The sequence below is a fragment of the Apteryx mantelli genome, chromosome 3, assembly GCF_036417845.1.
Source record: "Apteryx mantelli isolate bAptMan1 chromosome 3, bAptMan1.hap1, whole genome shotgun sequence".
In the NCBI taxonomy this organism is placed as follows: Eukaryota; Metazoa; Chordata; class Aves; order Apterygiformes; family Apterygidae; genus Apteryx; species Apteryx mantelli.
Window position 1 is genome coordinate 49,289,663 of NC_089980.1, and position 25,963 is coordinate 49,315,625.

The 25,963-nt window shown below is 40.4% G+C and overlaps 1 protein-coding gene across 1 annotated transcript in view; it reads right to left on the minus strand.

The window, feature by feature from the left end:
- KIF26B (kinesin family member 26B) overlaps positions 1–25,963 on the minus strand; it is a 306,974-nt gene that overhangs the window by 95,216 nt on the left and 185,795 nt on the right. Inside the window, exon 5 of the mRNA XM_067293330.1 lies at positions 19,912–20,095. Within this exon, the coding sequence (XP_067149431.1) occupies positions 19,912–20,095 (184 nt within the window). The remainder of the gene's footprint in view (positions 1–19,911; positions 20,096–25,963) is intronic.

The following is a 25,963-nucleotide window of genomic DNA, read 5'->3' on the forward strand; positions in this document are numbered from 1 at the left end:
AAAAAACATCTATGGGAGAAATGGCAGCAGATCATCACATTAGAAGGAAGCAGAGACAGGCCAGGAAGGCAGAGCAATTAGGAGCAGGTAGCACTACTCCGGCCTGCACAGCGTAACCAGCAACATCAGCTGAGCAGAAGGACAGAGACTGTGAAACTGCTGTCCCTGACAAGGCTGTTAAAATGCTGTTTCTACCAAGGAACATATGAAGTATCAGATAATACAGACATTTGATATTGCATTAATGGCATCCAGACCAATTACGAATTTTCTGCATGCCTCTCTTCTCATAACCGGACTGAAACCAAGTATTTATCTTATTTGTTCTATCTGTTTATAAAACAAATAAGACTGAATTATATAAGACTGAGGTGTAAGTTCCTAAGATTTTAGATACCAGATCTTTAGCAGATCTAAACCAGCACTGATAGTGGAGCTGCTCTCACTACCATCTAGAGCTCTGCCCTGAACTGCTTGATCATCATGTTCCATTATGGCACACAGATATCTTCTTCCTCTTTATAATGAAGTAAGGTCAGTGGGACACACAGGGAAAGCCAGATGGGAGTGAAGACACTGTTTGCTGTAAGAGGAAGAGGGTGAATTCATTGAGGTGAGTGTGGAAGGGTGAAAAGGTGCCTTTGAAGATGATGAGAAGGACAATCTTCTTGGAGACAAAGAGATGAGACAAAGAGAGTGGTAGTCAGGGGCTATATTCTGTAGAGTACAGTAATACAGTCTGGAAAACTAGACACAGCCAGCAAAGAGGCTGAATAGAAGAGTTAAATATCACAGTCATTAATGAACTGAAATTAGATTATAAGTCCTTTGGGAACTGTCACCCACTGGGGTAATGATCTGCTGCCCTGCCTCTTCATTTCACCAAAGAGACTGTTTCTGCTTATGAGATTGTAAGCAATTAGAACTAGAGTCCTCACCACCACAAAACATAGCAGAAAATATATAGATCAGAAGATCAGTATACCACAAACTATGTATTTGTGGTGCAGCCACTACAAAGTACGTAAGAAATGCAAGGGGATATCATCCTTTTGGCACCTGCACTTTGCTTACATTAGAAATAGGAAAGATAAAAAGCCAGAAGTCTAGAGGACAAGAGGTTGCAATTGCCACAGCCAAAGTTTCTTCTTAGGAATGGAAAGGAAAGGAAGATAGTACTCCACTTAATCAGCAGGTGATCACTTCTCTCATTACTGGTATAACAAGAAGCAATCCTTCCTGTGAATGGCTGGTTCTGTTCGGTTTTCATGTACTCTGGGCCTTCTAAACCTGCCGATCCTGTGAAAACAAGCCTTACAAGAAAATACGCCAAGAGTTTAGAAAAAAGTGGCACTTTTTACAGCAGCAGAAATAGCTATTGCATTCCAGCTTTGCAGCACTGCTGTATTGTGGGCTGGCAGCTTTCAGAAAGAGAAGCCTCTAAGTCTGCGCTTTGTAAGCAATTTGCCACACTTGTCATCCTTGTATAAAAGCCTTTCCCGGAGGATATTGTTCTAACAAAATTATCCACTGCAAAGGCCAGCAGCATGCTCATCGTGTCTCAATCAAGGCAACATAAAGAGGAAAGTCAACCATGCATGTCTATCATTTGGACGATTAGCCTTTCTGACTGCAGATGCTATTCTAAAAGGCTAGTCCTCAGAAGCACCTAATTTCTCAGTTGGAAATTATTTCTCTTTGTCTGTCAAAGGCACATAGCAACGAATGTCCTCTGAGAACAATATTCAGTGGCTTAAAGCAGAATCAATGCAAATACATCAGAAACATCTTTGTAACCTCTCTACGACCAAATGAGAAAAATGGGGGTATCTGTGATATGGAACAGCTGAAAATGAATGAAAAAAAAACAAAGATGAGCACAGCACACTAGTCCTTGTGCATCTCCACTTACACTTTTGATACTGCTGCTGTCAGTCTTATTTGCTTATTCAGTACTCCCTCTGGATATCATCAGCCATACTAACTACAATTATTTTTAAAGACAAAAAGCACATGGCCAAAAACAAAAGGAATAATTCTTTCCAAGGAGCTCTTCATAATCACAATGTACTGCTTTAATCTCTGATTGTATTCTGTATCTGATCTATACTAAATTTCACTACCTTTTATTATCAGCTAGGTTCTTTATTATTCTCTCACTGCTTGTACTCCCAGATTATTCAAAGGAAAGAAAACTTATGAATGATTTGTAAGTGATGTTCTTACATACCTGCAAATATAAAGGCCTGATGAACATAACTGATAAAATAAAGCAATTTGCACAATAACATAAAAATTATTGCTTAGTCTGCAATAATGATTTATCTACCACTTTGTGTAGTTTCTGTTAAGGCAAAGAACTCAGCCAGGGAAGGTCTATGAATCTTCAGTTCATCCTTAGTTTCCTTCCACCATTCTTTCCTGATGTTTTTAACATCTATTCAAGAGAAATTCTTCAAAGTGATCAAATCCGAACCATGATGACAAGGCACGTCTAAATGGAGCTAAGACTGGGGTATTTTTTCAGTCAGAATTGAAAGGAAGATTCACTTCTTTCCCTATCTGTCCTATCTCTCAGATCAATAAAACACAGACAATTAGGCTTCTTAATGGGGATAAAAAGCACAAACAAAAGCAAAACATTTTTATACTATGGGGTTGCAAATCCTCTATTTTCAAGCTCAGCTAAATATCAGCAAATGCAAATTAACGTCTCAGTTAACATGAAGCTCTTCTTGCCAGACTATAATCCTCCTCATCCTTCCTCCTTCTCCCCTGTACTCTTGAACTTGATGTAGTCTCTGGCAACTAGTTGGGTTGTATAAATTAAAAAGCACCACTGCATGACAGAGGTGGTTTTGTTTGACTTCTGCATGCACAGACTGGGTTTTGAACTGGAGGCATGATTGCTGTGGGACAGCCAGCCCAACGTACATAAATCAAGATTTATTTTTGTAATTTTTTTTACTGAAGTGAATTAAATACTACGGAAGACGCCATGTTGACAATTTTGGAGGCCAAAATCTTTCATTAAACAGACCAGGTACTGCATAAACTGCATCCAGATCAGTTTACCTATTAACATACCTCAGCACTATTTGGCTAGGGCCATTTCAAGGAGCAAGAGAATTGTTCAGTATCTATGCCTGTTTAATCTTGGGCTCTCAGTCAAGACTGCTAATTCGCATACTGGTTTTCCTGATCTATTTGTCCATACAAAGAGAGACCACTAACAGCCTTCCCTCCACTGCTCTGAATTTCCAGCTGTCTGGATTTTGAAAATATCAGGTCTCAAAACTCTCCTATACCACTCTCCTTTTAAGAGAGTATCTTTCCATTTTTTTTTCCACTTGGGAATATAATATAATATACTAAAATAAAACATGCTCCCCCAGTTTCTTTAGAAAACTGATTTTTCCAGCATAACATCTCTCTGAGCATGTGAAGAACAGAATTCCTGCATATCTCCACAAACAAAAAGGCAGCTGCCCAAGAGCCTCCTGCCCAGCATTGGATCACTACTGTTCTAAATAATCCTTAAACTTCATTTAGCACACATGTTGCTGTTAGGCTTGGTGGCATTGGGTGGGTTCAAGGGGAGTAGATCTACAAACATCCCCCTAGGCTTTCCCAGCCAGGCAAAAGCAAGGCTCAATTTGCCTTTCCAGTAGCAGAAACACTGTGTTCATGAAAAAATAGCTTTAATTCTAAATTTGCCTTCTGCTTGTCGGAGACATAGCTGGATTTGGTTCATATTACCAGACTACAAGAAAGCAGTCATTCTTATAGAGCCTTATTCCTTTTTTCTTCCCTTCAAAGGCTTGTTTGATATCTAGTCTTAAAGAAATTGCCTTCAGATGGTAACGTTTACATGAGAAATACTCCATTCAGCATCCGATTGATGCCTTAGTTATTTGTTGTACTTCCACAGCTCACTAAAACATAACCCATTCTGATGTATGAAAGGCTAGTGTCAAAAAAGTATCAAGATCTATTACTCGCCTTTAACTATGCCCCATTTGATTTTCTTATCAGCTGGACTTTGAACAACCACACAAATCTGGACTTGAATCATTTACTTCACAAGAAGGAAGCACATTGCCCCGTAAGGTTGTGTGCATTTTGTCCCTTCCAGCGAGGAAGAAGATGCTAACATTCCTTCAAGGAGATGGTTAGGGGGTTCGCGTGGGCAGCTGGGCTCTAGGATTACAGTGTTGGGAGCAAGGGTGGGAGAGAGCAGGTTACTGCAGCTTTCCTTTATCTGTCTTGTCAGGTCATTTGATCTTGGACTAACTGATAGACCTGTTTACTTAGCAGCATATTTTTAAAAGATTTCCAAGGGGCCCAGAGAATTTGGTGGATACTTTTCTATCTCACAGTAGTAAAGAACCAAAAAATAAAGGAAGAAAGAACGGGGCCATGAGAGAGCAAGTTAAAAAGAAGTGGAAGGGTGGCTGACAGAAGTAAGGTAAGTGTAACTTGCAGAAAAAGGAAAGCTGGACATTGTCCACAGTCTGGTAGATTAGACCCACTTGCTAGCTAGAACATACCCTCTCTATGCATGTTTCCATATGCTCTAGGAGTACCTTGTAGGAGAGACAGATTGATATAAATGATTGTGTAACACACACACACACACACACACACACACACAGAAAATCACACACAAAAAAGAAAATCCAATGAAATGCAGATGTTTGCTATGAAAACTTGAAAACAAGCTTGGAATGTACTTTTACCTCTTACAAATCTTCCTTGAAAAAGTGAAAAAATAATGCAAGGCAGGCACCCACCTTGTTTACTGACTGTCTAGACAAATAACTGGGGAGTCTCTAAGAAAATATGAATAGCCTGCCTTTATGGTACTCTTTGCAGACGTGTTTATTCCCCTGACCAAATCTCTGCAGTCCAGTCCTGAGAGATAGTGGATGCTGACAATGCCTTAAAATAAGGTTTGTCTGATTAATCGTTGTTTTGTGATTATTACCTGAGAATTTAGCGATGGGTGGTCCAGACACCTGAGAAGAGCAGTTTTAATGTGTACACTTTAACTCTAGTTTTTAGTAATGGCTGTACATCTTTTCTTTTTTCCCCCCTCTAGATACAAGGAAAAAGGAAAACATTTACCATTATGTATGTAAATCACACTAGGGGGAAAAAAAAAGACTCCTAAAATGAGAAGATACATTGACATTTAAGGTGCAGTGCTCAGATAAGACCACAGACAGGTATAAGGATTGCAGATTCAGGAGAGCAACCACCTAAAGGCACAGTGATGGCCAGGACAGCATGCCAGCTAGTGGAGGTGCAACAGTGTAACTGAGATAAAAAGCAAAGATCACTGACCCTTGAGGCAATATGATGCATACCAGAAAAGTGGATGGGTAAATGGAAAACATTTGTGAATCATTTCTGCAAAGGAAATGAAAGGAGGAGGACCTGGATATGGAATGATGGGCTTAATGGGACGAAAGCAGTTATTTTAGCATGGATGCTCAATCTGTTGGCAGGTGCCATAAAAATGGCTGTGAACCCCAAAAGTTTCACCATCTGCATTAGTTCGTGTGCTCAGAGTATTTCAGTCATCTAGTTCAAGAGAGGAAAATGTTCCACACAGTGCTTGTGTCAAGAGTAAGCACAGGTAAACGGAGTTTGCCCACTTCTCAGTTGGCCAATATAGAGTTGGGGCACTTCCCACTGCTCCACCTGGAGCACCAAGCTGGTGAATTTGCCTGCAGCTATGTTCATCCCTGCAGCTCCGATCTACTTAATTTACATTACTGGCCGCACAACATGAATGATTAAGAGTGACCAGCCACCAAAGTACCACCTCTACCTCAGAAATTACCCATCAAACTTTGCTGAACACCTACGAGTCCTAAAGGCATGCACTGTGAAGAAAGTTTAGGATCAGCATGCAGATAATGCATCAAATCTTCTTGTCCTCGCCAGCTCTCAACTCCCTGCCCTCCAATGGACTTACTTGCTAGTGACTGTTAACTGTATGAGGAGTTTGACCTGAGCTAGCTAGCACCTTGGATGTGATAATTAGTTGGGGAGAGGAGATTCAGCTGCATGCTGGCTCTCAGGTGCAAAAAAGGAGGGGTAGAGGCAAATCTGTGGCCTCACTATGCTCTGAGGATTTGGAGAAAGACCAGAGGCCTGCTGGAGTCGCAGACAGGCAGTTTCCACCACCATCTTCCCCCCTGCAAGGGTTTGTGTAGCCACCCTGAGGGCAGCCTTCTTCAGCCTTGAGCTGCCTCAGCCCCAAGGAGGCAGAACTGAAGGTTTGGGGGCTGCAGTCACTCCAGGGCTGGGAGAGGGCAGTCCCAGCCCTCAGCCGCAGAGAGGATCCTCAGCACTTGGCACAGCTGCTCCAACTGCACGTGCCTGGGCAGGGATCTGCGATATTGTGCACTTAATCTCCCCCCACATTTTAGCTGCTGTTACTGAAGAAATTAACATTTAAGCAATAGTTTTCTCCACCCATCTAATCTACCAAATCGCAGAGGATATTCCTGCAGCAACCAACTGTGATGGACTATTCTGCACAGTAGATTAAATCCTACAGTAATAATAATATTACATGGCGAAACTCTTTGGTCTGCTAAAACCATGTTAAGAGCAGGATGACAAATGATTTACAGTGTTTGACACTGAGCTCCCATATTGCCAGTTTCACAAATGGTGCTGCTTTCCAGAAAAATGGGGAGTAATAGGCATGCTGCAGCTCTTTGCTAAGCCTCCACTCCATCATCATATCAGGCGTTCAATCAAACGGGCTTCCCTTGATAACCTTATCTCTCAGTGGGCCAGCACTGCTTGGATGGAGCTGTGGGAAATGGCTGCACATTGCACTATGTCCATTATCTATTTCATTTAAAGCAGAATTTAAGAGGGTCCTGAAAATTGCTTAGCAAATAGGACATGGAATCAAAGAAACCTCAGCCCATGCCCTGAGTAAAGACACGTTTTGGTACTCAGCTGGTGACCAAAGAGTAGTTCTGTTGGACTCATTATTTTAATGCTATTGAAATCTACCATGCAGAGGTTCAGTTAAACCAGTTAAAGCCCTGCCAGGCTAGTGACAGACAGGCACGGGACTAACAAGAGAGGACTGGGGAAGTGCACAATCATCCAGTGCCGGAAAACCAGCTGGACATGTTTCTCTTTCCCCAGCCCAGCTTCTGCGCTACAAGAGACTTGAGGACTCTGGAGATTTCACACCACGCTGAACCAAAAGCAGAGCTTACAAAGCTCCATGGAATAGTGTGCTTAAATTCACCTTGAAGCCTGAATATGTGACACTTGTGTCTTGTCTGGCTTTATAATGTGGGCTGGGAGTGGGAGGAGAAAATGATAAGAGGTTTATGTAGAGGAAGGCCAATAATCAGAATACTGTTCTTATTCAGCATTATTAGTCCCTACTGAATTAGATGGATCAGCAATAGATACTTCATTCCTTTGGAGATAAAAAAAACAAACAAACAACGTAGTCTAAAATTGTGAAGAAATATTGTACCTATTAGTCTCTATGTTAAAGCTCTAGAAATAATGCTCATAGAGATAAGATGACAAGCAAGAAAATAATAAAGGTAAAAGAGCAAAGGCAAATTTCCTTGTATATGCTGCTCTGCAATTAACTGTTTGAAGCAATTCCTGATCCCCTTAATCTCAAAAACTCTGCTATCTGCCCATCCAGTTATTTTTAATTTGTACTTCTATTATTACTGCTGCATTATTAATACGCCCTGATAAGATAGGCAATAGCTTGGTGGTGCTCTGTTCCAGCGATGCCTCACATGGCAGAACAGTCCTCGTGATGAATAACTGCCTCCCGTCTGAGGAGATTCATGATTCCCACCGCTTGCAGCACACGAGTCCCTGAGGGAATCCTGTTTCCTTGTCTGGGCTGAGATTCGGTTTCCCAAAAGGCGCGGGTGCCTCTCTGTGTTTATCACTTCTGCACATGCTGTTATCAATCAGTGCGCATGCCTTCACCTCCTGTGTGGCCAGACAACACCCCGCTCCCCCCCGGTGCCTCCGTCAGATCTCTTGCCAGCACATACCTTAGCACTGCTCCTCAGCGCTCACAGAAACACAAAGGCAAAAATGCAATGTTTAAGATATTTTCCTTGGGGGGGGGGGGGGGGAAGCTTTTCTAGCCACGCTGCTTCCAGAATCGGGGCTCAGGTGCTGTGGCCAATCCAGTCAAGAACAGATTTCTGTTGCTAATTAGCTGTATTTGGATAAACCTCCAGCAACACACAACGGTGGAAAGAAGAGGGCAAGAGACTAAAACAAAAATTACGCTCACACTGTGTACAGTTTAAAATACATATGTCATTTCCTGTGGGGAAAGGGGGAAGGGAAGAAGGGACTGACAATTTTTAAGTTTTCCCACATCCATGTTTCTGTAATGGAGTACACGCTGTTGCAAAGGTTAATGTACAGCTTTCTTCCTGCCATTCTAATATGCATCACATTTTGACACTGTATCTTTTTCTAACTAAGCTTCTCCCCTTCAGTACAAATATTATAAATTGAGCAGATCTGTGGAAAAATCCAGCAGCAATTAATATGAATGAGACCAACTGTGATCTACAGAAATGTAATAGCGCCTTACAGATACCTAGAGAATTTAATGTAAAATGGTGATATTTGTATGAGCATTTTCAATCACCCCATAGGAGAAGGAATATCATGTTATGTGTAGGATGACTGAGCTGGGCAACAAGAAGGATATTATTTTTGATTAAATTCCACAAGAGGTTACTGGAAATGTCTTAAAGGAATGTGGAGTTCTTCATCTTAAAAAAAAAATTGACTTGTTTATAAACAAAGGCAAGTCTACGGCTAGTTATCTTCTCAATTTTTCAGATAGCTTGTTTGGCAACTCCATATATAGCTCTTTGCTATATACTCACACTGTACTGGGGGTGGGGGAGATGAATGTATGGATACACATATACACATATACATATGTTTGTAGATACATATGTACACACTATACATATGCTGTGTATTCTACATATACATATACCTACCCATCCACCCACCACAGGTGCACCCATTCCATTTCTCAATTCTCAGCCCTACAGGAGAAGTTTTGTGGGTCACAGACCTTAAAAAATGTATTAACCTACCTCCCAGTTTTGCAGGACTGGTCATGTCAATGGTTTCAAACTTTGTTTTTACCTTTACCCTACAGAAAAAAAAATCTCTTTCATAAAGAAAAATATGAATATTAAAATATTGCTTTTTAGACCTGGCATTTCATATCTCACCATCCAAGGAAAATGTCTTTTAACTGTAAAGCACATCAGCAACAATATAGAAGAAAAGGTCTATTTATATGTGAAAAATGAAATGGCATTTGGATATCAGGAATCCAGATCACTAACGTTACGATCCCATCTTCCACATGACAGTGCCTCATCTGCTTGTAGGTAGGAGTCCTCATGGGAAGCGATTCACAGTTCTGCTCACACAGCAATGACAACATTTGGGGATCTGAGAGCCAGCAGCTTTTGTGCAATGGGCGTGCACATGGTGACCACCTTTACAGGCTCATCCTGGCAGAAGCACACCTGAACACCTGTCTTTTAATCAGTAAAGATCAGTTCAACCTTCCTTTGGTTCACAGAAGGCCAAATGTGTGGCAAGAAAATGCAAAAGCCATTTGGGTCCTTTCCTTGAAGGACTTGGTTGTTTCATGCATAAACTGCAGAGCCACTGCAGTCAATGAGTTGCCTTGAGCTGGGACTGGGTACATTATGATGAGCTTGTGATGCTTCTTGGACAGGACAGTGGAGGATACAGATGTCCATCTGGAGGATGGCAGCAATTATCTGGAACTTTCTACAAGCATCTTGTTTTTATAGCTCCTGGTAGCTGGTTTACGTTACAGTTAAAGTTTCAGAGCAGAACAGAAGAAATGTTCCTACTCCATGAGAGATTGATTTCACCTTACTTGCACCAGCCAAAACACAGATACCTTATTCTAAGGCAGCTGTCTGGGTTGCCTTTGTAATCAACTGAAAAAGAAAAGAACTTCTGGTAGGCAACTCAGTCTGTCTAACATAGGTAGCACTTTTCCTCACTACTTATGGGAGGAATTTCTATGACCAGCCCAGATCAGAAGGCCGACAGTTGGCTAGAGTCAGCAACGTGAATCCCAGCCTAACAAGGCACAATAACGGGGGCACTAAAGATTGAGGAAAAAGATGGGGAGATAATGACTCGGAGCAGGAAGAGATTGGTATCTCATAATAGAAGCAAAAGAAAAATGGATGAATGTCTCCAGAGAGATGTTCCCAAAAGATGGTTTTGATTCTTAAATGAAGAGGAGAATAAGGGGAAGAGATAGTGAATGAGAAGGGCTTCATCTACATGGCATCCTCAGTATGTAAATGGAGTTCACACTCTGCTCTTCCTCAGCTGGGCTGGTTACCTATTTAAGTTGACATTGTACCAGAGAAATGAGGTGAAGCTCAGACCTTTCGGATAATGGAAAACAGAATAACCTTGTAGCTGAATCAATAGGTTCAGCCCCGTCATTAGTCCATGTCGTTACAGCAGTGCTATACTGGAGCCTCCTGCAGCATCCCCATCCTCTCTGTACCACTGAGCACTGCTCCTGGACACATGCTGAGAGGAGTAAAACACAGAGGAAAAAGGCTGGGAGGAGAAGAGGAGCATGAGGTAAGAAAAAAATCTGTAATAAAGGCTACAATTAAGTGTTTAATGTACACTGCCCTCAATTTGAATAAGATCTCAGAAAAATTACCATGATCCCAGGTTTAGCAAACTGTTCAGCATTTAAATTCCTTGCTCAGCATTGTCCTAGAAAAACCCTTGTAATTTTAAGTTTCTTTCATCTTGACTTTCCAGATTTATATTGACCTCTCCTTCATGGATTTAAATGTGAATTTAATGGGTTGGGAAATTTGGACAGGGCAAGGAGAAGAAGAGGGCATTTCAAAAAGCAGTACTGAAAGTCTTAGAAATGAAATGGAAGTGATAAACTAGACCTATCATAATGCCCCAAAATACAATAAGCAGTACAACTTAAATTAAAAAGCAAAGGAAATGAAAATAGAGCAGCTCAAAAGTTTGAAGAAATCAAAGCGTTAAAAACAATGAGCTTTTATACTCTAGAAAAATCCCACAAATTTTCATTCAAACTGCATTAACTTTAATGTTTAGGAGATTTTAAAATGTGGTTCACTGTACTGTGATGCCATTTCACCAACATAAAAGTATGTTTAAAGCAAAAAAGCATACTTAGTATGTGACCAGATATTAAAGATTTCTGTAGCTTTTTTCATTATGTTGACTATACTGGAACAGCCACGTTAATTGATACATGTGTCTGTGTATCAAGGCTTCTAGTCAACTAGAAGTCTACAAATTATGCTCATTCACTCCACTAAGTGACCTCATACAAGAACACAGTGAAGTATCCTAAAAGTCATACACGAGTGGGTAAAAATCAAACATCAACAACAATGCAGAGGACACTGTATAAATAAAATCACTTAGGAACATAAAAAACTTAACAGCACCTGCTTGTAGTGATTTGAGTGAGCTAATTTTCCCTTGATCCTCAATGTTTGAAGGAAAATTCAGCAAAATAGACCAAGATAAACAGTATAAAACCAGGCTTTAAAGCCGTTTAACCTGGGTGAAATGTATTATAAAAGAATCACATAAAGGATTTATTCTTCTGACACAGAAATAAGAAAAAATATTGTCAAAATGAGGTATAGTTTTTTCACATTTCCTCTATCTGGTTCAATCCTACCTGGAAACTTCCTCTACCCATCTCTTTTGCTCTCAGGCTCATCCATCAGTATAGGTAAGAAGATGTAACCAAGAAGAGGAACAACATTTTTGAACCCTTTGAGGCAAGAAAGAATCTACTGAGCAACAGTCTGTTATCCACATTTGCTATCATCATTTCCGAGTTAGTGCCCATATTAGCAATATTTTTGGAGAAGCCTAAGGGAAATGTATTCTCAGTGTCATGTATGACCACATGGTGCCCAGATGGACAGAGCACTCTTAATGCCATACAGCAAACTTGCTCCATTTTGCGGAGTCAGATGCAAGGACAGCAAAGGTATTCTGCCTTCAATTTCCCCTTTTCAAAAATACGTCCATTGCTTAGTGTCTGCCTCCATTTGCCTGCCTGCATCTGCAATGCTCTGGGAAACAACTGCACTAAAAGCCATTCACCCTCAGCTCCTCTCCCTGGGACCTGCTCCTCGCCAGCTGACCTTGGGAATCCTTTTACCAGGAGCGCCAACTCGTCACACCAATAACCGCGGAGCCACTTCCTAAGCTTTTAACAACTTGCCAGTGGGCTAAAATGGACCCATTTCCCCTTTGTCGACTCATTAATACATATGGCTGAGACCCAATCTCCCCCTGCAGTGGCTGGCTACATTATATGGCTCAAATGCAGCCCTACTTCTCCTATGAGGGAATTCTGTCTAGTGTGGTGTAGGATGGAGGCAATGGGCCAAGTTTTCCCTCAGCAGGCTTGGATGGCACGTATTACAAAGTTTCCATGAAGGGGCAGCTTCTGCACTTGAGAAAGAGAAGGAAACGCAATTATGGCCATCCTCTAAATTGTGGAAACCTGAGTAGGTAAAAATTTCTTCCAAATGCGTCTTTCCTTATACCTCACAGGCAACGAAAATGCAATCTAACCCTCTCCTCCAGCCTGGGAAGGCACTCACACAACCAGGATAGGCTTTAGTTCAGAGAAAGACGAACTAACTGTGCACAGAAAATATGATCAAAGGATATCAGAGATTAACACTGTTTACAGCAATTCTTACAATTTCTCTGAACTTTACCTTTTCCTTAACGCAGCTTGATGTATTAAAAATCCTCCGAGAAAAGCACATTCAGCAGGACTCTAGCCAAAGTGCATGAAGGCCTCAGCCAGATCCAACCAATAACTTTGCTGAGGAAAATCCAAGTTATGAGCAACTCTATCTGGAGGGCAAAAGGCCACCTGGATTTCATTCCAAGTGGAACTAATTATTTAATTTATAGAACAGTCATGTTGACAACAATGATGAACACATATGTTTCCTTTAAATGCCTCATGGAATAGTCCTTTTTTTTTCCCCCCCCATTTCAGTAACCATGGTGACTTCAGAAGAAAACAGCTTTGACCTTAGAAATTGTTTTCTGTGATAAAGGATTTGTCATCTAACAGTTAACTTTTTCTCCCTATATACCTGTGCGATGAAGTTTTGTAAAGGATCTTCTCTTCCTTCTCTCTTGCAAAGCTTCATGATGGATGGCAGTGAAGTGAACAGTATATATTTTGCAAGTTGTGCTTGACTTTTTTGCTGACCTTAACACAGGTTTTCATTAACACTTGCTTAATGCATACAGTAATGTTTCCCCCAAAATTCTCAGATCCACAAATCAGATAGTCAAAATGCAAACACTCAAAGGGGAGTTTCCTGTGTCTTGTGGGCCTAATGCATGCATCAATTTTGTTCCCCCCAAACCAACTTTGCAAATCATGTAAATCTAAGAATGTCTCCTTACTTTCCACTGATACAAAGCGATATACTGATATACTTTCCACTGATACATACTTTTCACAGATATAAAGAATTCAAAGAGATGACACTGCTATTGAAAACATATTTGGACAAAGACTATTCAAGTCACAGGCAACAGCCAACAGAATACATACTCACTGTTAACACATATTCCGTACCGTTATAGCTTGGATGAAAGCATGTCAAAGCCAGTGCTTATAATTGCTGCCCTATCTTGTGAAAAGTCCAATAAGCTATTTTAAGGTAGTAGATAGCTGAAATTATAGCAGTGTGCAAACACAAAACTGGCATATACTTCTGCTTCCCTAGAAGACATATGAATCTACTCAGAAACCTGAATTGCTTGGGCAGTAGGGGTTTGTTCACTGTTAGTTTTGGCAGGGATATACATAAATAAGAAACAGCTCAAGTGGAGAGCAGGGACAGTAAAATCAAGATGGGCAAGAAAAACCTGGCACAGCGTGAACCAATACTGGTACTGCAGAACACCTAAAACTGGAGAGGGAATGGGACATAAAGGTCTTGGCTAAACAGGGCCGGTGTAGTAAGCAGGAAAACTGCCTTTGGTTGCTTTTCTCCATCTGCATTCAAGATTTTGTATTTCCTCGTAAAGGAATTGAATTGCATTAATAATACCTGATCCATTCCTTCAGAATTTCTTTCCCTATCTGGAAGAAATCTACAAAGCACTGCATCTTGACCAGCCACTTGGGTAGATTATATAATCAATGTACAAAGTGGGGTGGTAGGACATAAGACCATCTTTTGATTTTTAAGAGCACAGTATCACTGCTTTTTTTAGGCCAAGGAGGTAAGACTCTGCCAGTTAATCATCAGTGATACCCTGCCTCTGAGGACCTGCTGCCTCATTTGAATGTCTCTGAAAATCCCCCGCCATTTTGGTGGAGGCAATTTCAAAGTCAGACAAAATCTTTCTGACATTTCTAGATTGAGGTTTACGCTGATCAAGGTGATGATAAGGTAGGCTGTAGAGTACTATAAAGTGAAGAGTAAATTTTAGGCTTATTTCAATCAAATAGTTTGTGTTTTAAAGTAAGATTAAATTCTTAGAGCCTGGCACTGAAAAAAGATTTTTAATTGAATCTTCTTTAGTATGTGGCACAGACACTTAAAGCTGTGTGACTCGGGAGTGTCTGTCATTTTGCAGGCATTAATGGCCTTCAGCTGTGGCCGCTGCTCAGCTCCCGCTCATGGCCTTTCCCAGCCAGGCCCCGCACTCAGCCCCAGCCAGGGGACCCACTCCTGCGTCTCTCACTCGCATACTAGATTATCAAAAACACCTCCTTTGTGCTGCTTCCTACCCTGCCCTACACACTTCCAAAGGGCTCCTCAAAAGCATCTGCAATGTAACCTACTACTCCTCCTTCAAAGATTTTAATAATCTCCTCTTCTACAACACCTACAAACCTTGACAAGGGGTATCTAATATTAGATTGCTGATGTGTTGAGGACACTGCTATCAAGATGACCAATAATGCCTCATTGTTTCTTCTGGCTTCCTGTCTCTCTCTCTGTCTGGTCTTCCTCCCTACACTTAGTCTGTAAGCGTTCTGGGACAGAAACAGATTTTTTGGTCTGCATTTATACATCATCTAGCAAAATGGGACTAGGCTCTACAACAGGACTCCTGGTGCTACAGAAAAATAAAAAGTAATCACAATATCACAAAGTATAGTTGGCTTTGCTAATGCTTTGAAATGAATTCCAGAAGAAAGTCCAGTGATGACTTGCTTCTCCCTGGTGGAAATATTTTGCACAGGGATGATTTCAAATGCACAAACATTGCTATTTTATTTTCAGGTTAATAAAAACCAAAAACAACAATTCACAGCAAAACATACTATGTAAGCATAAAGAAATTTAATCTCTGCCCAAACATAACCAATATCTTTTAGTGGCAGAATTTTATAAGGCTACATAGAGAAAAATAATAAACGAAAGAAAGCTCAGAGACCACATCCATTCATTCTAAGCCCTGTGCCATCTGAACACAACCTATTTAAGGCTGGCAGAAAATTTTTCTTTAAAGTTGGTTTTCATGGGAAATGTGGTATTTAGCAAAATACCTTTCACAAAGGAACATTTCAGGCTTTCATCAAAAAACAGTTTTTGTTTTGTTTCTGTTTAATGGAAAACGGGGGTGAAAAAGGAGGGAAGCAGGCTGGGGAAAAATCTAAGCAAATCTTACTAGAATGCCCTCACACTAGTTAATCTGAGTGAAGTCATGGAATAATTTGTTATTCCTGCATGGAAAGCCTTTTTTGCTCTGTTTCTTGGCTCCTTGTCAGAAAGGACAAAACAGACTGAAGGAGCATGTTCCAGAAAACGATGGGACTTGGAGAAACTGCACATACAGTCATCCAGGGTAGCTGCACTCTATGTATATGTGTAAATCCAACCACAGCAATCTGCTGCTCTCCTTAGGAGAATAGCTCAGAATAGGAAGATGCAAAGACAGCAGGGAGAGAAGGAAAAGTATTATGCAAGCTGTTGCAGCTTATGGAGCAGGACTGTCATTCATCCCAAAAGAAACCTCTCTGTGATCAGGAAACAACAGTGGGGATACCACACTATCTCACTGGGGGTCAGCTCTTGCTAGCAAAAACAAACCCAAAGCACGTGTGCATGTCACCTTTTACTTTACTTCAAGGAGAGATTTTTGGAAATGAGTCCAACAAAGGATTCGATTCTGTACTACTTTATTTCAGTTTGACACTGCTGTATTTCTGCTAGGGTCGATGATGTATCTAACATTGAAGTAAAATGGTGGTTATACAGTCCCATCATTTTATTATTAGCATCCTCCTTCTCCTCCTGTGAAGTTGAATGTTAGTGTTCAAGTTTCTTCCAAACTCCAGGTTGATACTGTTTGGTTTGCAAGACCTTGTGCGGGAAAAGGTATGAAGCACGCAACCTGAACATACGCTCTCTAATTCTCTTCTTTGTGCCCCTCTAGACTCTTCGGTTGTACCCATACTAACTGAGCTGCTAACTGACCTTGGCATATTTTGGTGACAGTCAAATCCTCCTAGTTTAACTTGCAAAAATCACACGCCTAGACATGACAGCTGATCCATCGCTAAGAAAGTCTGGAATTTTAAATAAATCATTGTCATCAATTTTGTAATGAAAAGCAGAATACCTGAAATTTCCTGTGGAAGTGAAAATCTAAAATGGCAACTGTTTGGTGGCAGGTTTTTTTCTAGAAAACCTTGAAATTAAATTTACCCTCCAAGTCTAAGATTTGAAGTTCCTGGATTCCGATCCTACAGCTCCTGGATGCCCATGCACCCTGGCAAACTGACAGGGAGCTCCAAAGCTGCGGCTCAGCCAGTACATAAAGCTTCTGTCCTGGGGCTGCCAGCTCCAAAGCAAAACCCGTCACTTCTAGGAAGCGCAGGGCAGCCTGTGCTGGGGTAGTCAGTGTGTGAGGGTCCCTGGCAAACTCAGAAAGCCAGATGCCTTGGCAATTATCAGCCTTTCAATTCTGATAAACCAGACTTTCCAATAAAAAACTCTCATGTTAGAAAATGCCAAGTCAATTCAAATCCCAAATTAACTAGATTCTTATCACACTGGGATTATTGGTAAAATGTTATTTCTACCCAAACCAGAGAAAATCCAAGTCACTGAAAAGAAAGTTTAGCTCTCCTGAACACTCTTTCTCCACACTGGCCCACATTTTATACATTTAAACTCTTACAGAAAGCATTATATGAAAGAAAATGCTGGGAAAATTAGCATAGCTTTTTGCATGGCCATATCAAAATATATGCCCACTAAACCAAACAGAACATATGTAAATAACAATACCAAAAATAAATTAAAAACAAGCAAGCTGAAAATTCCATTGCTTCATCTGAAGCTTTCCCAATCTGACAGATAAATTACATTTTTATCCTGCAGTTACTCACTTACTATGCCTCACACCTATCTCTGATATATTAAAATGCAAATTATGCTACAGAGGTAAACTGATGGAAAGATTTCAATGCAAGTATATGAGCTTTAGGTCATAATTATAGGGTGACACCTAGGAAAAACAGAAGAGGAGAGAAATGGAACTGAATTCCTGAAACTGCAGGCTAGACATATTTTTGCTAATGGAAATGTTGTAGAAAAAAAAGGATTTTCTCTATTTTGATTATACGAATCAATCTAATTTGGTTCTCCTACTTTGGAGAAGCATGTGTTAAAACGTTTTTTTAAAACCTCTTAGCTATCTCTCATATACTCCAGTAACTACTGGATGGTAAATCTGTATTAAAAAGAAATATCCTCTTGACAATGATGATTAAGATTCAAACTCCTTCCCAACGCTTCCACCTCAAGTTATCGACATCAAGTTACAACTGGGGTGAATTTGTCCGTATATGTGAATGTGATCAGACAGCACACAGGATGAATGCAATACATCTTTTTATTTCTGCAGACTCCATTCCATGCTTGAGTTAAAGTGCAGGCTGCAAAACTGGCCCAAGGCATAAACAAAGTGGGAAACCGCCTCCAGCAGCACAGCCCCACTTCAGTAACACCAGAACCACGCAAATCCCTGCTCACTACTGCCTCCCCAAAGGGAACAGTGATGGTGTGAGGGGCAGTATGTCCTCCCAGCAGCAACAGGGACTGACCCCATCCTCACCATTACCTTGGCGCCAGCAAAATTGCCCTTCAAGGCTCCCCCTGCATGTCTCTATTCTAGCTGACTTAGCCCCTTCCCACTGCAGAAGTGGGCTGGCCTTGACCTAGCTGCCAGTTATAGCTCTTCATCTGCTGGGCTGCAAAATTTCAATTTTATTTACAGCTAGAAAGCCTGGAGCCTGCTCTGGCACACGGTGTTGATGGAGAAGCAAATCATAGCTCTATTTGGGTATATAGCAAAACTGCTGCCCAAGCCCTGTCCACTGGAAACCCATAATCAGAGGAGCAAGAGAGGTTCAGGTCAAACTTGCAGTGTTTTGACACAGGGGTGTGTGGGTGTGGGTGTGTGTGAGACAGAGAGAGACAGAGAGAGACAGAGAACTAGTCTCAAGCACAGAAATGTAAGAATCCTTGGAGGAGAGCTTCTGCTGTAAGTATTTGCCATAGCAGATGCTTAGAACAACTAACAGGTACAAGTTTACTCCTGCTCCCACTGAAGTCAGTGTGTGCATCACTACTAACTTTGGTAAAACCCTGACAGATTTGTACTTCTCTTCCCACTTACCAGTTCAGAGGAAAGGAAGGGGGCCCTGTGGGAAGGGAATCCTGTAAGCCCTTTCCAAGGGACATAAACCACCCATGAAAGTAATACTATGGTTCTTTGAAAGAACTGGAACTGTGCGATTTCCCGGAGTATCCAAAATCAGCAATGGAAATAATGAAGCACATCCTGTGCTCAGTACTCCTAGATAATACAGTGTGATTTCTCTCCTAAACAGAAGGATTTTCAACAAATTCATTGTCTCCGCTTAGTATTCAATAAATATGGAAAAGCAGAGCACATAGATGCCTGCATAAGAAACTACCTTGATTAAAGCAAACTATCTTTGGCAAGTGCCTGCATGTATTCCCCAACGTAATGTGCCAGGCTCTCCATTTATGACAGGGAGAAAGGAAGGGCTTAATCCCCACTCAGGCAAACAGCAAAGCAACAACAAACTCTATAGCCACCTTCTCTACTGCCTCAACCACCTGCCCTTATAAGTATGTACCTAAACAGTATTTTAGGTACATACCTAAATAGTATTTTAATAGGGTTTGATCATGGAGAACGGGAGGAAATAACATGACTGAAGGAAAAAGGAGCAATTCATCATTATCAGCATAGGCTTTGTTCAGGTACACAGTCAAGCCTTGTCATGACTGTACTGGAAGAAAGCCTGGACACATGAGCCAGAAGCAAATTACAGTGTGCCCAGCCAAGTTACCAGTCTGGACAGCGAGGAGATCAGGAACCCAGAGTATGCCACAGCAAGCACCTGCTACACAGTTTAAATACAGTCACAGAGACTAACCTGCTCCAGAAACCCTAGCAGAACAGGTATTATAAACACCTAGTAGCACTGGGGTCCCAAAGCAGGTACATTTAGTGGATTATGGTTGCAGAATTGGGTCCATCTGTGTTAAAGTCCACTGTAACTTTATTAGAATTTCACTTGCATTAAGTAAGTAATTTTGTCAAGCTTTTGAATGCATGCTCAGGGACAAACTTCAGTAAAGCCAACCCAGAAAGCACAGTGGTCTTCTTTAATGTTTTGCACATAAAAAATCTCTTCCCAAAGAAAACAGGTGTCTTAGTGATACTCGCAAGGCCTACCTTGCCCACTCCAGGGGTGTCCTTCACTTTGCTGACTGCCCTCAACAAACATGGTGGTGCAGGGGGTGGGGAGGTCTGAAGGATGCTGCTGAAGCTGGTGGAGAAGAGAGGAGATTCGGGAACTGTTGAGGCAGAAGGCCTATGCTTCTTCTTTTTGGAAGACAGGTTCAATTTCTGAGCAGCTCTGTAGGAAGAATGACAAGAGTAAGCTAAAAAAAACAAAACAAAATCAACAATAGAAGCAGTCAAGAACTATAAATGTATTTATCAGGTTCCCATTTACATAGGATCTCAATTTTGCCCTCATTGACCCCAACAGTTTTATAATTCTGGTTCTTTACTCATTATTACTGGTTTAACTCCACTGACTTCACAGAGTTTCTCCAAATTTAACCAGTCTGACCAGTAGGGTCAGAACCAGGTCTCTGTCACTATCTCATCTATTGAAACAATTCAGGCTGCAAGAAAGCATCAAAATCTGCAATTAAATTAATGAGCTATACAGCAATTTATGTTATAAAATTAAGTTCAGTCACTGAATGGTTCACGAAGAATTGTTTGTCAATCATAAGCCTTTGATTAGAAAATGAATACTTGTGCAATGTTTGGAAGTAAGCAGCCACTGTTATGGTAATTAGTATTAAATGCTCAGGTGAATCTGCTGAGCTGTAAGCAACCTTGCTCTACCTATTTTAAAATTTGATCACCTTTTAAAATATAAGCTAGTCTAAAAACTGAACAAATGGTGACCAATGGAAAGTTTGCTGCGTACAGTGAGATGGAGACAATCGCACCAACTACAGCTGTATCAACCACTAATCAGGGAAAATTAATTAAGACTTAGTTTTATTAATACAATACACTTGGATAAGAATGCTGAAGTTTGTACGGACACCAGATAAAAAGCCAAAATTTTCTGGAACAGAACTGTTCAGTACTTTTGTTTTGCAAAACATTTTTTTTTTCTGAGAGAGAGAGAATTTAACATCCAGCCTTTGCTGTAGCTGTTTTGTTCCAACACATTTGCGCATGCTGCACTGCCCAGTGATAACGTTGATATTCATCATGTTGTCCCAGAGTTTTGCCTTTTGTAAAATGCGCACTTTAAACAGAGCCAGATCAACAGGATAAAGCAGCAACTTGAAGGAGAGATGGATATAACAGTTCAGGAGGTTCCTATCATGTTTTTTGCTTTGGCAGACAAATTGTGACTTAAGATCAGTATAAAAGCAGTCCGTGTTGACAGTAGCTCTTCTTACCTTGCTGAAGTGTGCCAGGCAAGACCAATAATTCTAAATCCTCCTAAGTTTTATGAAACTGTAGCTCCTTTGCACTGGTATCAATACATATTACCGAACTCTGAACTTCCAAAAGTGATTAAATTAATTTAACTGAAGGAATTAGGGAAAAAAGACTGAATAAATAAGCTTTTCTATATATACACACTCATTTCAATATGTATGTATCTTGTGTTTGTATCAGATGTCTCAGACACATGAACAAGTTACCACTAGGCATGAAGTTGCCATATGTCAGTTGATTGTGGGTGCACTGTGCATTGCCAGTGTGTATTCTTTTAGCCTATGGCAAATGCAAAACAGTTCCAGACAGATTAGTTTTTAATAAACGAAAAACACTAGGAAATTTTAATTGACCTGACACAGAATTACAATTCAGAAGTTTCCGTATCACCTCATTGTTCTTGTCCTTCCCCTTCCCTTTGGCCCACAAACTGCAGTTCATAACCTAGCCCTCTGTTCTAAGATGCTCTGCTTTTTTTCCTTTGAAAACGTAATCAAAACATGTTGGCCAAAACCAAAGCAAAAAGCACCATTTTCTCCTTTTCTAGCAACATTTCAATGGCTTGAAGGGGCTTAGTGATTTCAGCCTTTATGTTGTCCACCACTAATGCTTTGATAAAGTTGTCCTCTCTGAATCAAGGTTTTCAGTATGCTCTAGCTGCACTATAACCTTATTTTAAGTAAAATCTTGTCCTGTGCATAACAACTGAAAATACAAACGTTGGCCAAACACACTCAAAAACGTACTACTGTGTTTACATGGTCAAGCTCAGTAGTCCATTCTTAAATATAGGCAGTGGCTCCACCCACTTAGGTCTTACATACTGTCTCAATAACTCACCTTGGGTGAAAATATATCTCCTATAAAACATTTTCTAAGCTGACTGGGCCATTATCTCTCTTGTCACTATACGCTTTCCCAACATTATGCTGTTCCTGTTTCTAAACTTATAGTGTAATACAAACCACTTCTTGAACCAACGAAGTCCATAGCTGACATTTTTCTTAAAGAAAAAAACATTGTTGGAGGATATCTGGCCTTTTCAAAACCATGGAACTATATTCTAGTTTGACAGTTATAACCTTTGAAATAACATTCAAATAGAAGAACCTGAATTTTATTTTGTATTTTGGGCCTACAACTGGCAAAATAAATGAAAAAAACAATGAACTACATCTCTCGGCTTCATGGGGTTTTCTGTTTTTCCCCAAGGGCAGAAAATCAATGGGTGGAAGGCTAGAAAACCATTTGTGAACCCTATCAGACTTCACTGAATTTTAAAGGGGATCAAAAAGGCAGTAGCCTCAGGCAATTCCCAGAGCATTTGATTGAGAAGAGGAGGATATTTTAATCAGCTGTGGGCTGCAAGATGACACAAACCTGCACGGTGTGGCTTTTTGTGAGCATATTTGCATGAGTTTAAAATCATTTAGCCTGGGTAGTTAGCATTGCTCTGAACACAGTTGGTCATGCAAGTCAAAACTCATTTGGCCACATGATCTTGGCACAGGAAGTTAGAAATTCTCACATTTGACTTTTCCAGGCAAGTTAGGTGTCTGCATTCAGGGATCTCCCACGCAGACTCTCTGGACAACCCGACTGCCCAGGCAGGAGCTCGGGAGACCTGAGTATCGCTCCAGCTCGCTGCTCACCCGGATCAGCCAGCATCTCTTTAGACTGCACTCTTTGTACAGGAGAAGCTAGTTAGTTTTTGTTTAATATCTACTGTAATAGGACTCTGATTTCCACTTGAGACTATGCATACTACTGCAGTAACCGCAATAGCGATGATGGCAGCATGGTTTTATGTATTGGCAAGAAGCTGATCGCTCTTAGAGTTACATTGCGTCTGCCTTAAGCCAAGTGATGGCAGTTACAAACTGAGCGAGGGTGGGCAACGGGCTCCCATTCGATGCAAACCATGTCAGGGCTGTGTGGAGCACAGCTGCGGTAGGGATCGTCTCCACAGAGGCACACCGGAAACTGGAGCCAAATTCAACTTTTGAAGTGGGTAATTTGTGCTGTGTGGACACACTCCTTCACAACTTAAGTGTCTTTAATTTGTTTCAAGTGAATTCACATCCAGATTTAATGCAGTTTAGCTAATACACTTTGGATTCACACTTTTAGTTAATCTGGATTATTCTTCCTGAGAGTCCCTATGTAAACAAGCTGCTAGAGATGTTGTGAAAGCTTAAAAGATTTGTGGCAGAGGAAATAATTGCAAGATCAAGGTTTGAGATTGCAGACAGGGTGTTAGAAAGCTGATTAAAGTTCAATCCAAATAAAACAGATGGATTGCTGGCAGGAAAGGGGAAATGCTTTGAATATCCAGCTGATCTGTAGCTAAGACTGAGTTCATTAGTTGAAGAGGCACGTTTGGGGGTTTTGCTTTTTAGAACAGAAGTTTAGTAAGGTAAAATGCTGGGCAGTCAGCATGCTTTGCACCTCCCACCTGTTCAGAAATGGTGACAGATTTTGTTCTCTTAAAACTCCATGGACAGGCTGGGATTTTCAAAAACATCCACTGTAGAGCTGACTTTGCTCCAGTGGAAGCCAATTTATGATTGATATGAACTTTCTGAAAGTCTAAGATCCTCTGTACAATTTACAATTTACTGAAGAAATGAAAGTAAACCAGCTTAGAGGTAATTCTGAGAAGTTAGCAGGCAAACTACACTTTTCGGAAACTTATCCGGAGAGATGAATGAACAAAAATGGATTAAATAAACCATTTTTAACACAAAATAGAGTGCTAGGGTGACCCAATGATCTCTGCTAAGAAAGCTATTCATAATAGTTACAAGCAACCCGTGAATGAACCATGAAGCTGACAAAACTCTTTAGACAAAATAAAAGGCATTATGGAAAACTGTAGAAATACCTAACTCAGGTAATTGGGCAAACAGTTAAAGTACAACAACACATGCAAGCAAACACAGCGGAAGGCACAGTTTGAACATTCATGGCTTCTAAATTAACTTTAGCTGCTCACAGGGAGCAACTTCAGAAATTCTGAGGACAACTCGATAAAAGGCAGGCCCACTTGCTGCTCAGCAATAGTCAGGGGAAAAAAAAAAAAACAGTTGGTGTGTTACACTACTTAAAGAAAAGACCAATACAGCCTCCCTGGAATACATAATGGTCATGTATCTCCAGCTTGAACAGAGCGGACTGGGACCTCATTTGGCATAAATCCATGTAAGATCATGAACTTCAGGAAGCCCAGCTATGCCAGCTCATAGTGTATTTACTTCCTCTCATTTAAGTAAGAAAACAGGGACTGCTAATAAAAATCAAGGGCCACCTATTTAGGCTGCTAAAAATATGTATTTTTTAACATGTCATCCATGGCATAATTAAAACTTTGGGACTCACTGCCAAAATAGAGATCAGTAAGATCAGCAAGTCTGTTAGATTCAGAAGGAGATTAGACATTTATGTGAATAATAAAAATATCATTTGCACTTGCATTAGCAAAGATCATCACTGATAAGGAACACTGACTCTTATGCTTCAGTACATGATACAGCCCTTCACCACTGACATCTGGAAAAAATGTCCTTAGGTGCATATCTTTGTATAATTATTCATTATTGGAGTTTTATATTATACCCTGATGCATCCAGCACTTGTCACCTTTGCAAACAGAAATCCAGATTACAGAGGTCATTGAGTTGATATACCAGTTTTTCTGACAAAATAAAAATAAATACGCTCACTTTCAAATTTTATTTTACACTGAGAAAATGGCTCTCAAGTTGTGAAGGCTAAACTATCATGCACTAGTTAACTTTAATTTCTGTCTTTGCAATGTTCATTAAAACTACATATCTATTTGTTAGCTAATAATTATATTGGTATCTATCTTCATTATTTGGAGGCATAAATTTCCTCTTTTTAACACCTCTCTGCTGGTTGCATCTTTCAAGGAGCAAGATATGAACACTTTCTGTGTGCAAGTGATGTTTTACCAGAGGACAGGCTGACTTTACAAGCCCAGTAATTAAAGCCTAGTAATCAAAACTCTAACTACTTATCCAGAACTGCCTTGCCTGTTGTATCCTAGTGCTGGCTTGGAAAATGGACAAAAGTTTAGTTTGAAAACCAGTCTCCTGAAGAAATTTCCTAAATGTATTTGTCCAGATATGTCACCAGTTGTAAAATACATCTACATATGTGACCAACAGTGTTGGTTACCCAGCATGAAACCCTGAGAATATGACCATTCCTATGATCTTAGGTTGGGCACCTAAAGTGAAAGACACCGTTCCCCAGCCTCTCCCTCAACACAAAAAGCCCTAGTCATGGTAGGTTTTTTCTTTCTTTTTTTTCTTTTTTTTTTTAATCTGGGCCATAATTTTTCCTGTAGCAAAAGGAGAAATCATTGTCTGTCACCTACTACAGAAGCTGTAATCTGCAAAGTATTCTTGTTAATTGATGTAATGTCAAACAAAAGTATACTGGAAGCCTGCCATTAGTTTTGATTATTTCCAATTGAAATGTTTGCAAATATGGGTGCATGGTGTATTTTCTGTTTGGGATAAAAGTGTTTATTTAAAATGAGTCATCATATCACACAGGTCCTCATGTAGCTGTAGTTCTGGTAAGAGCCAACAGCATCCAGCAAAATTATAAACATGCAGGCTTCATGTTTCTCATTTTTTGAGTGCTCTGACAAAGATGAGCTCATTCTTCTTCTACCATTATTATTCATATTACTGCCATTTGTAATTGTTACAATTAAGAA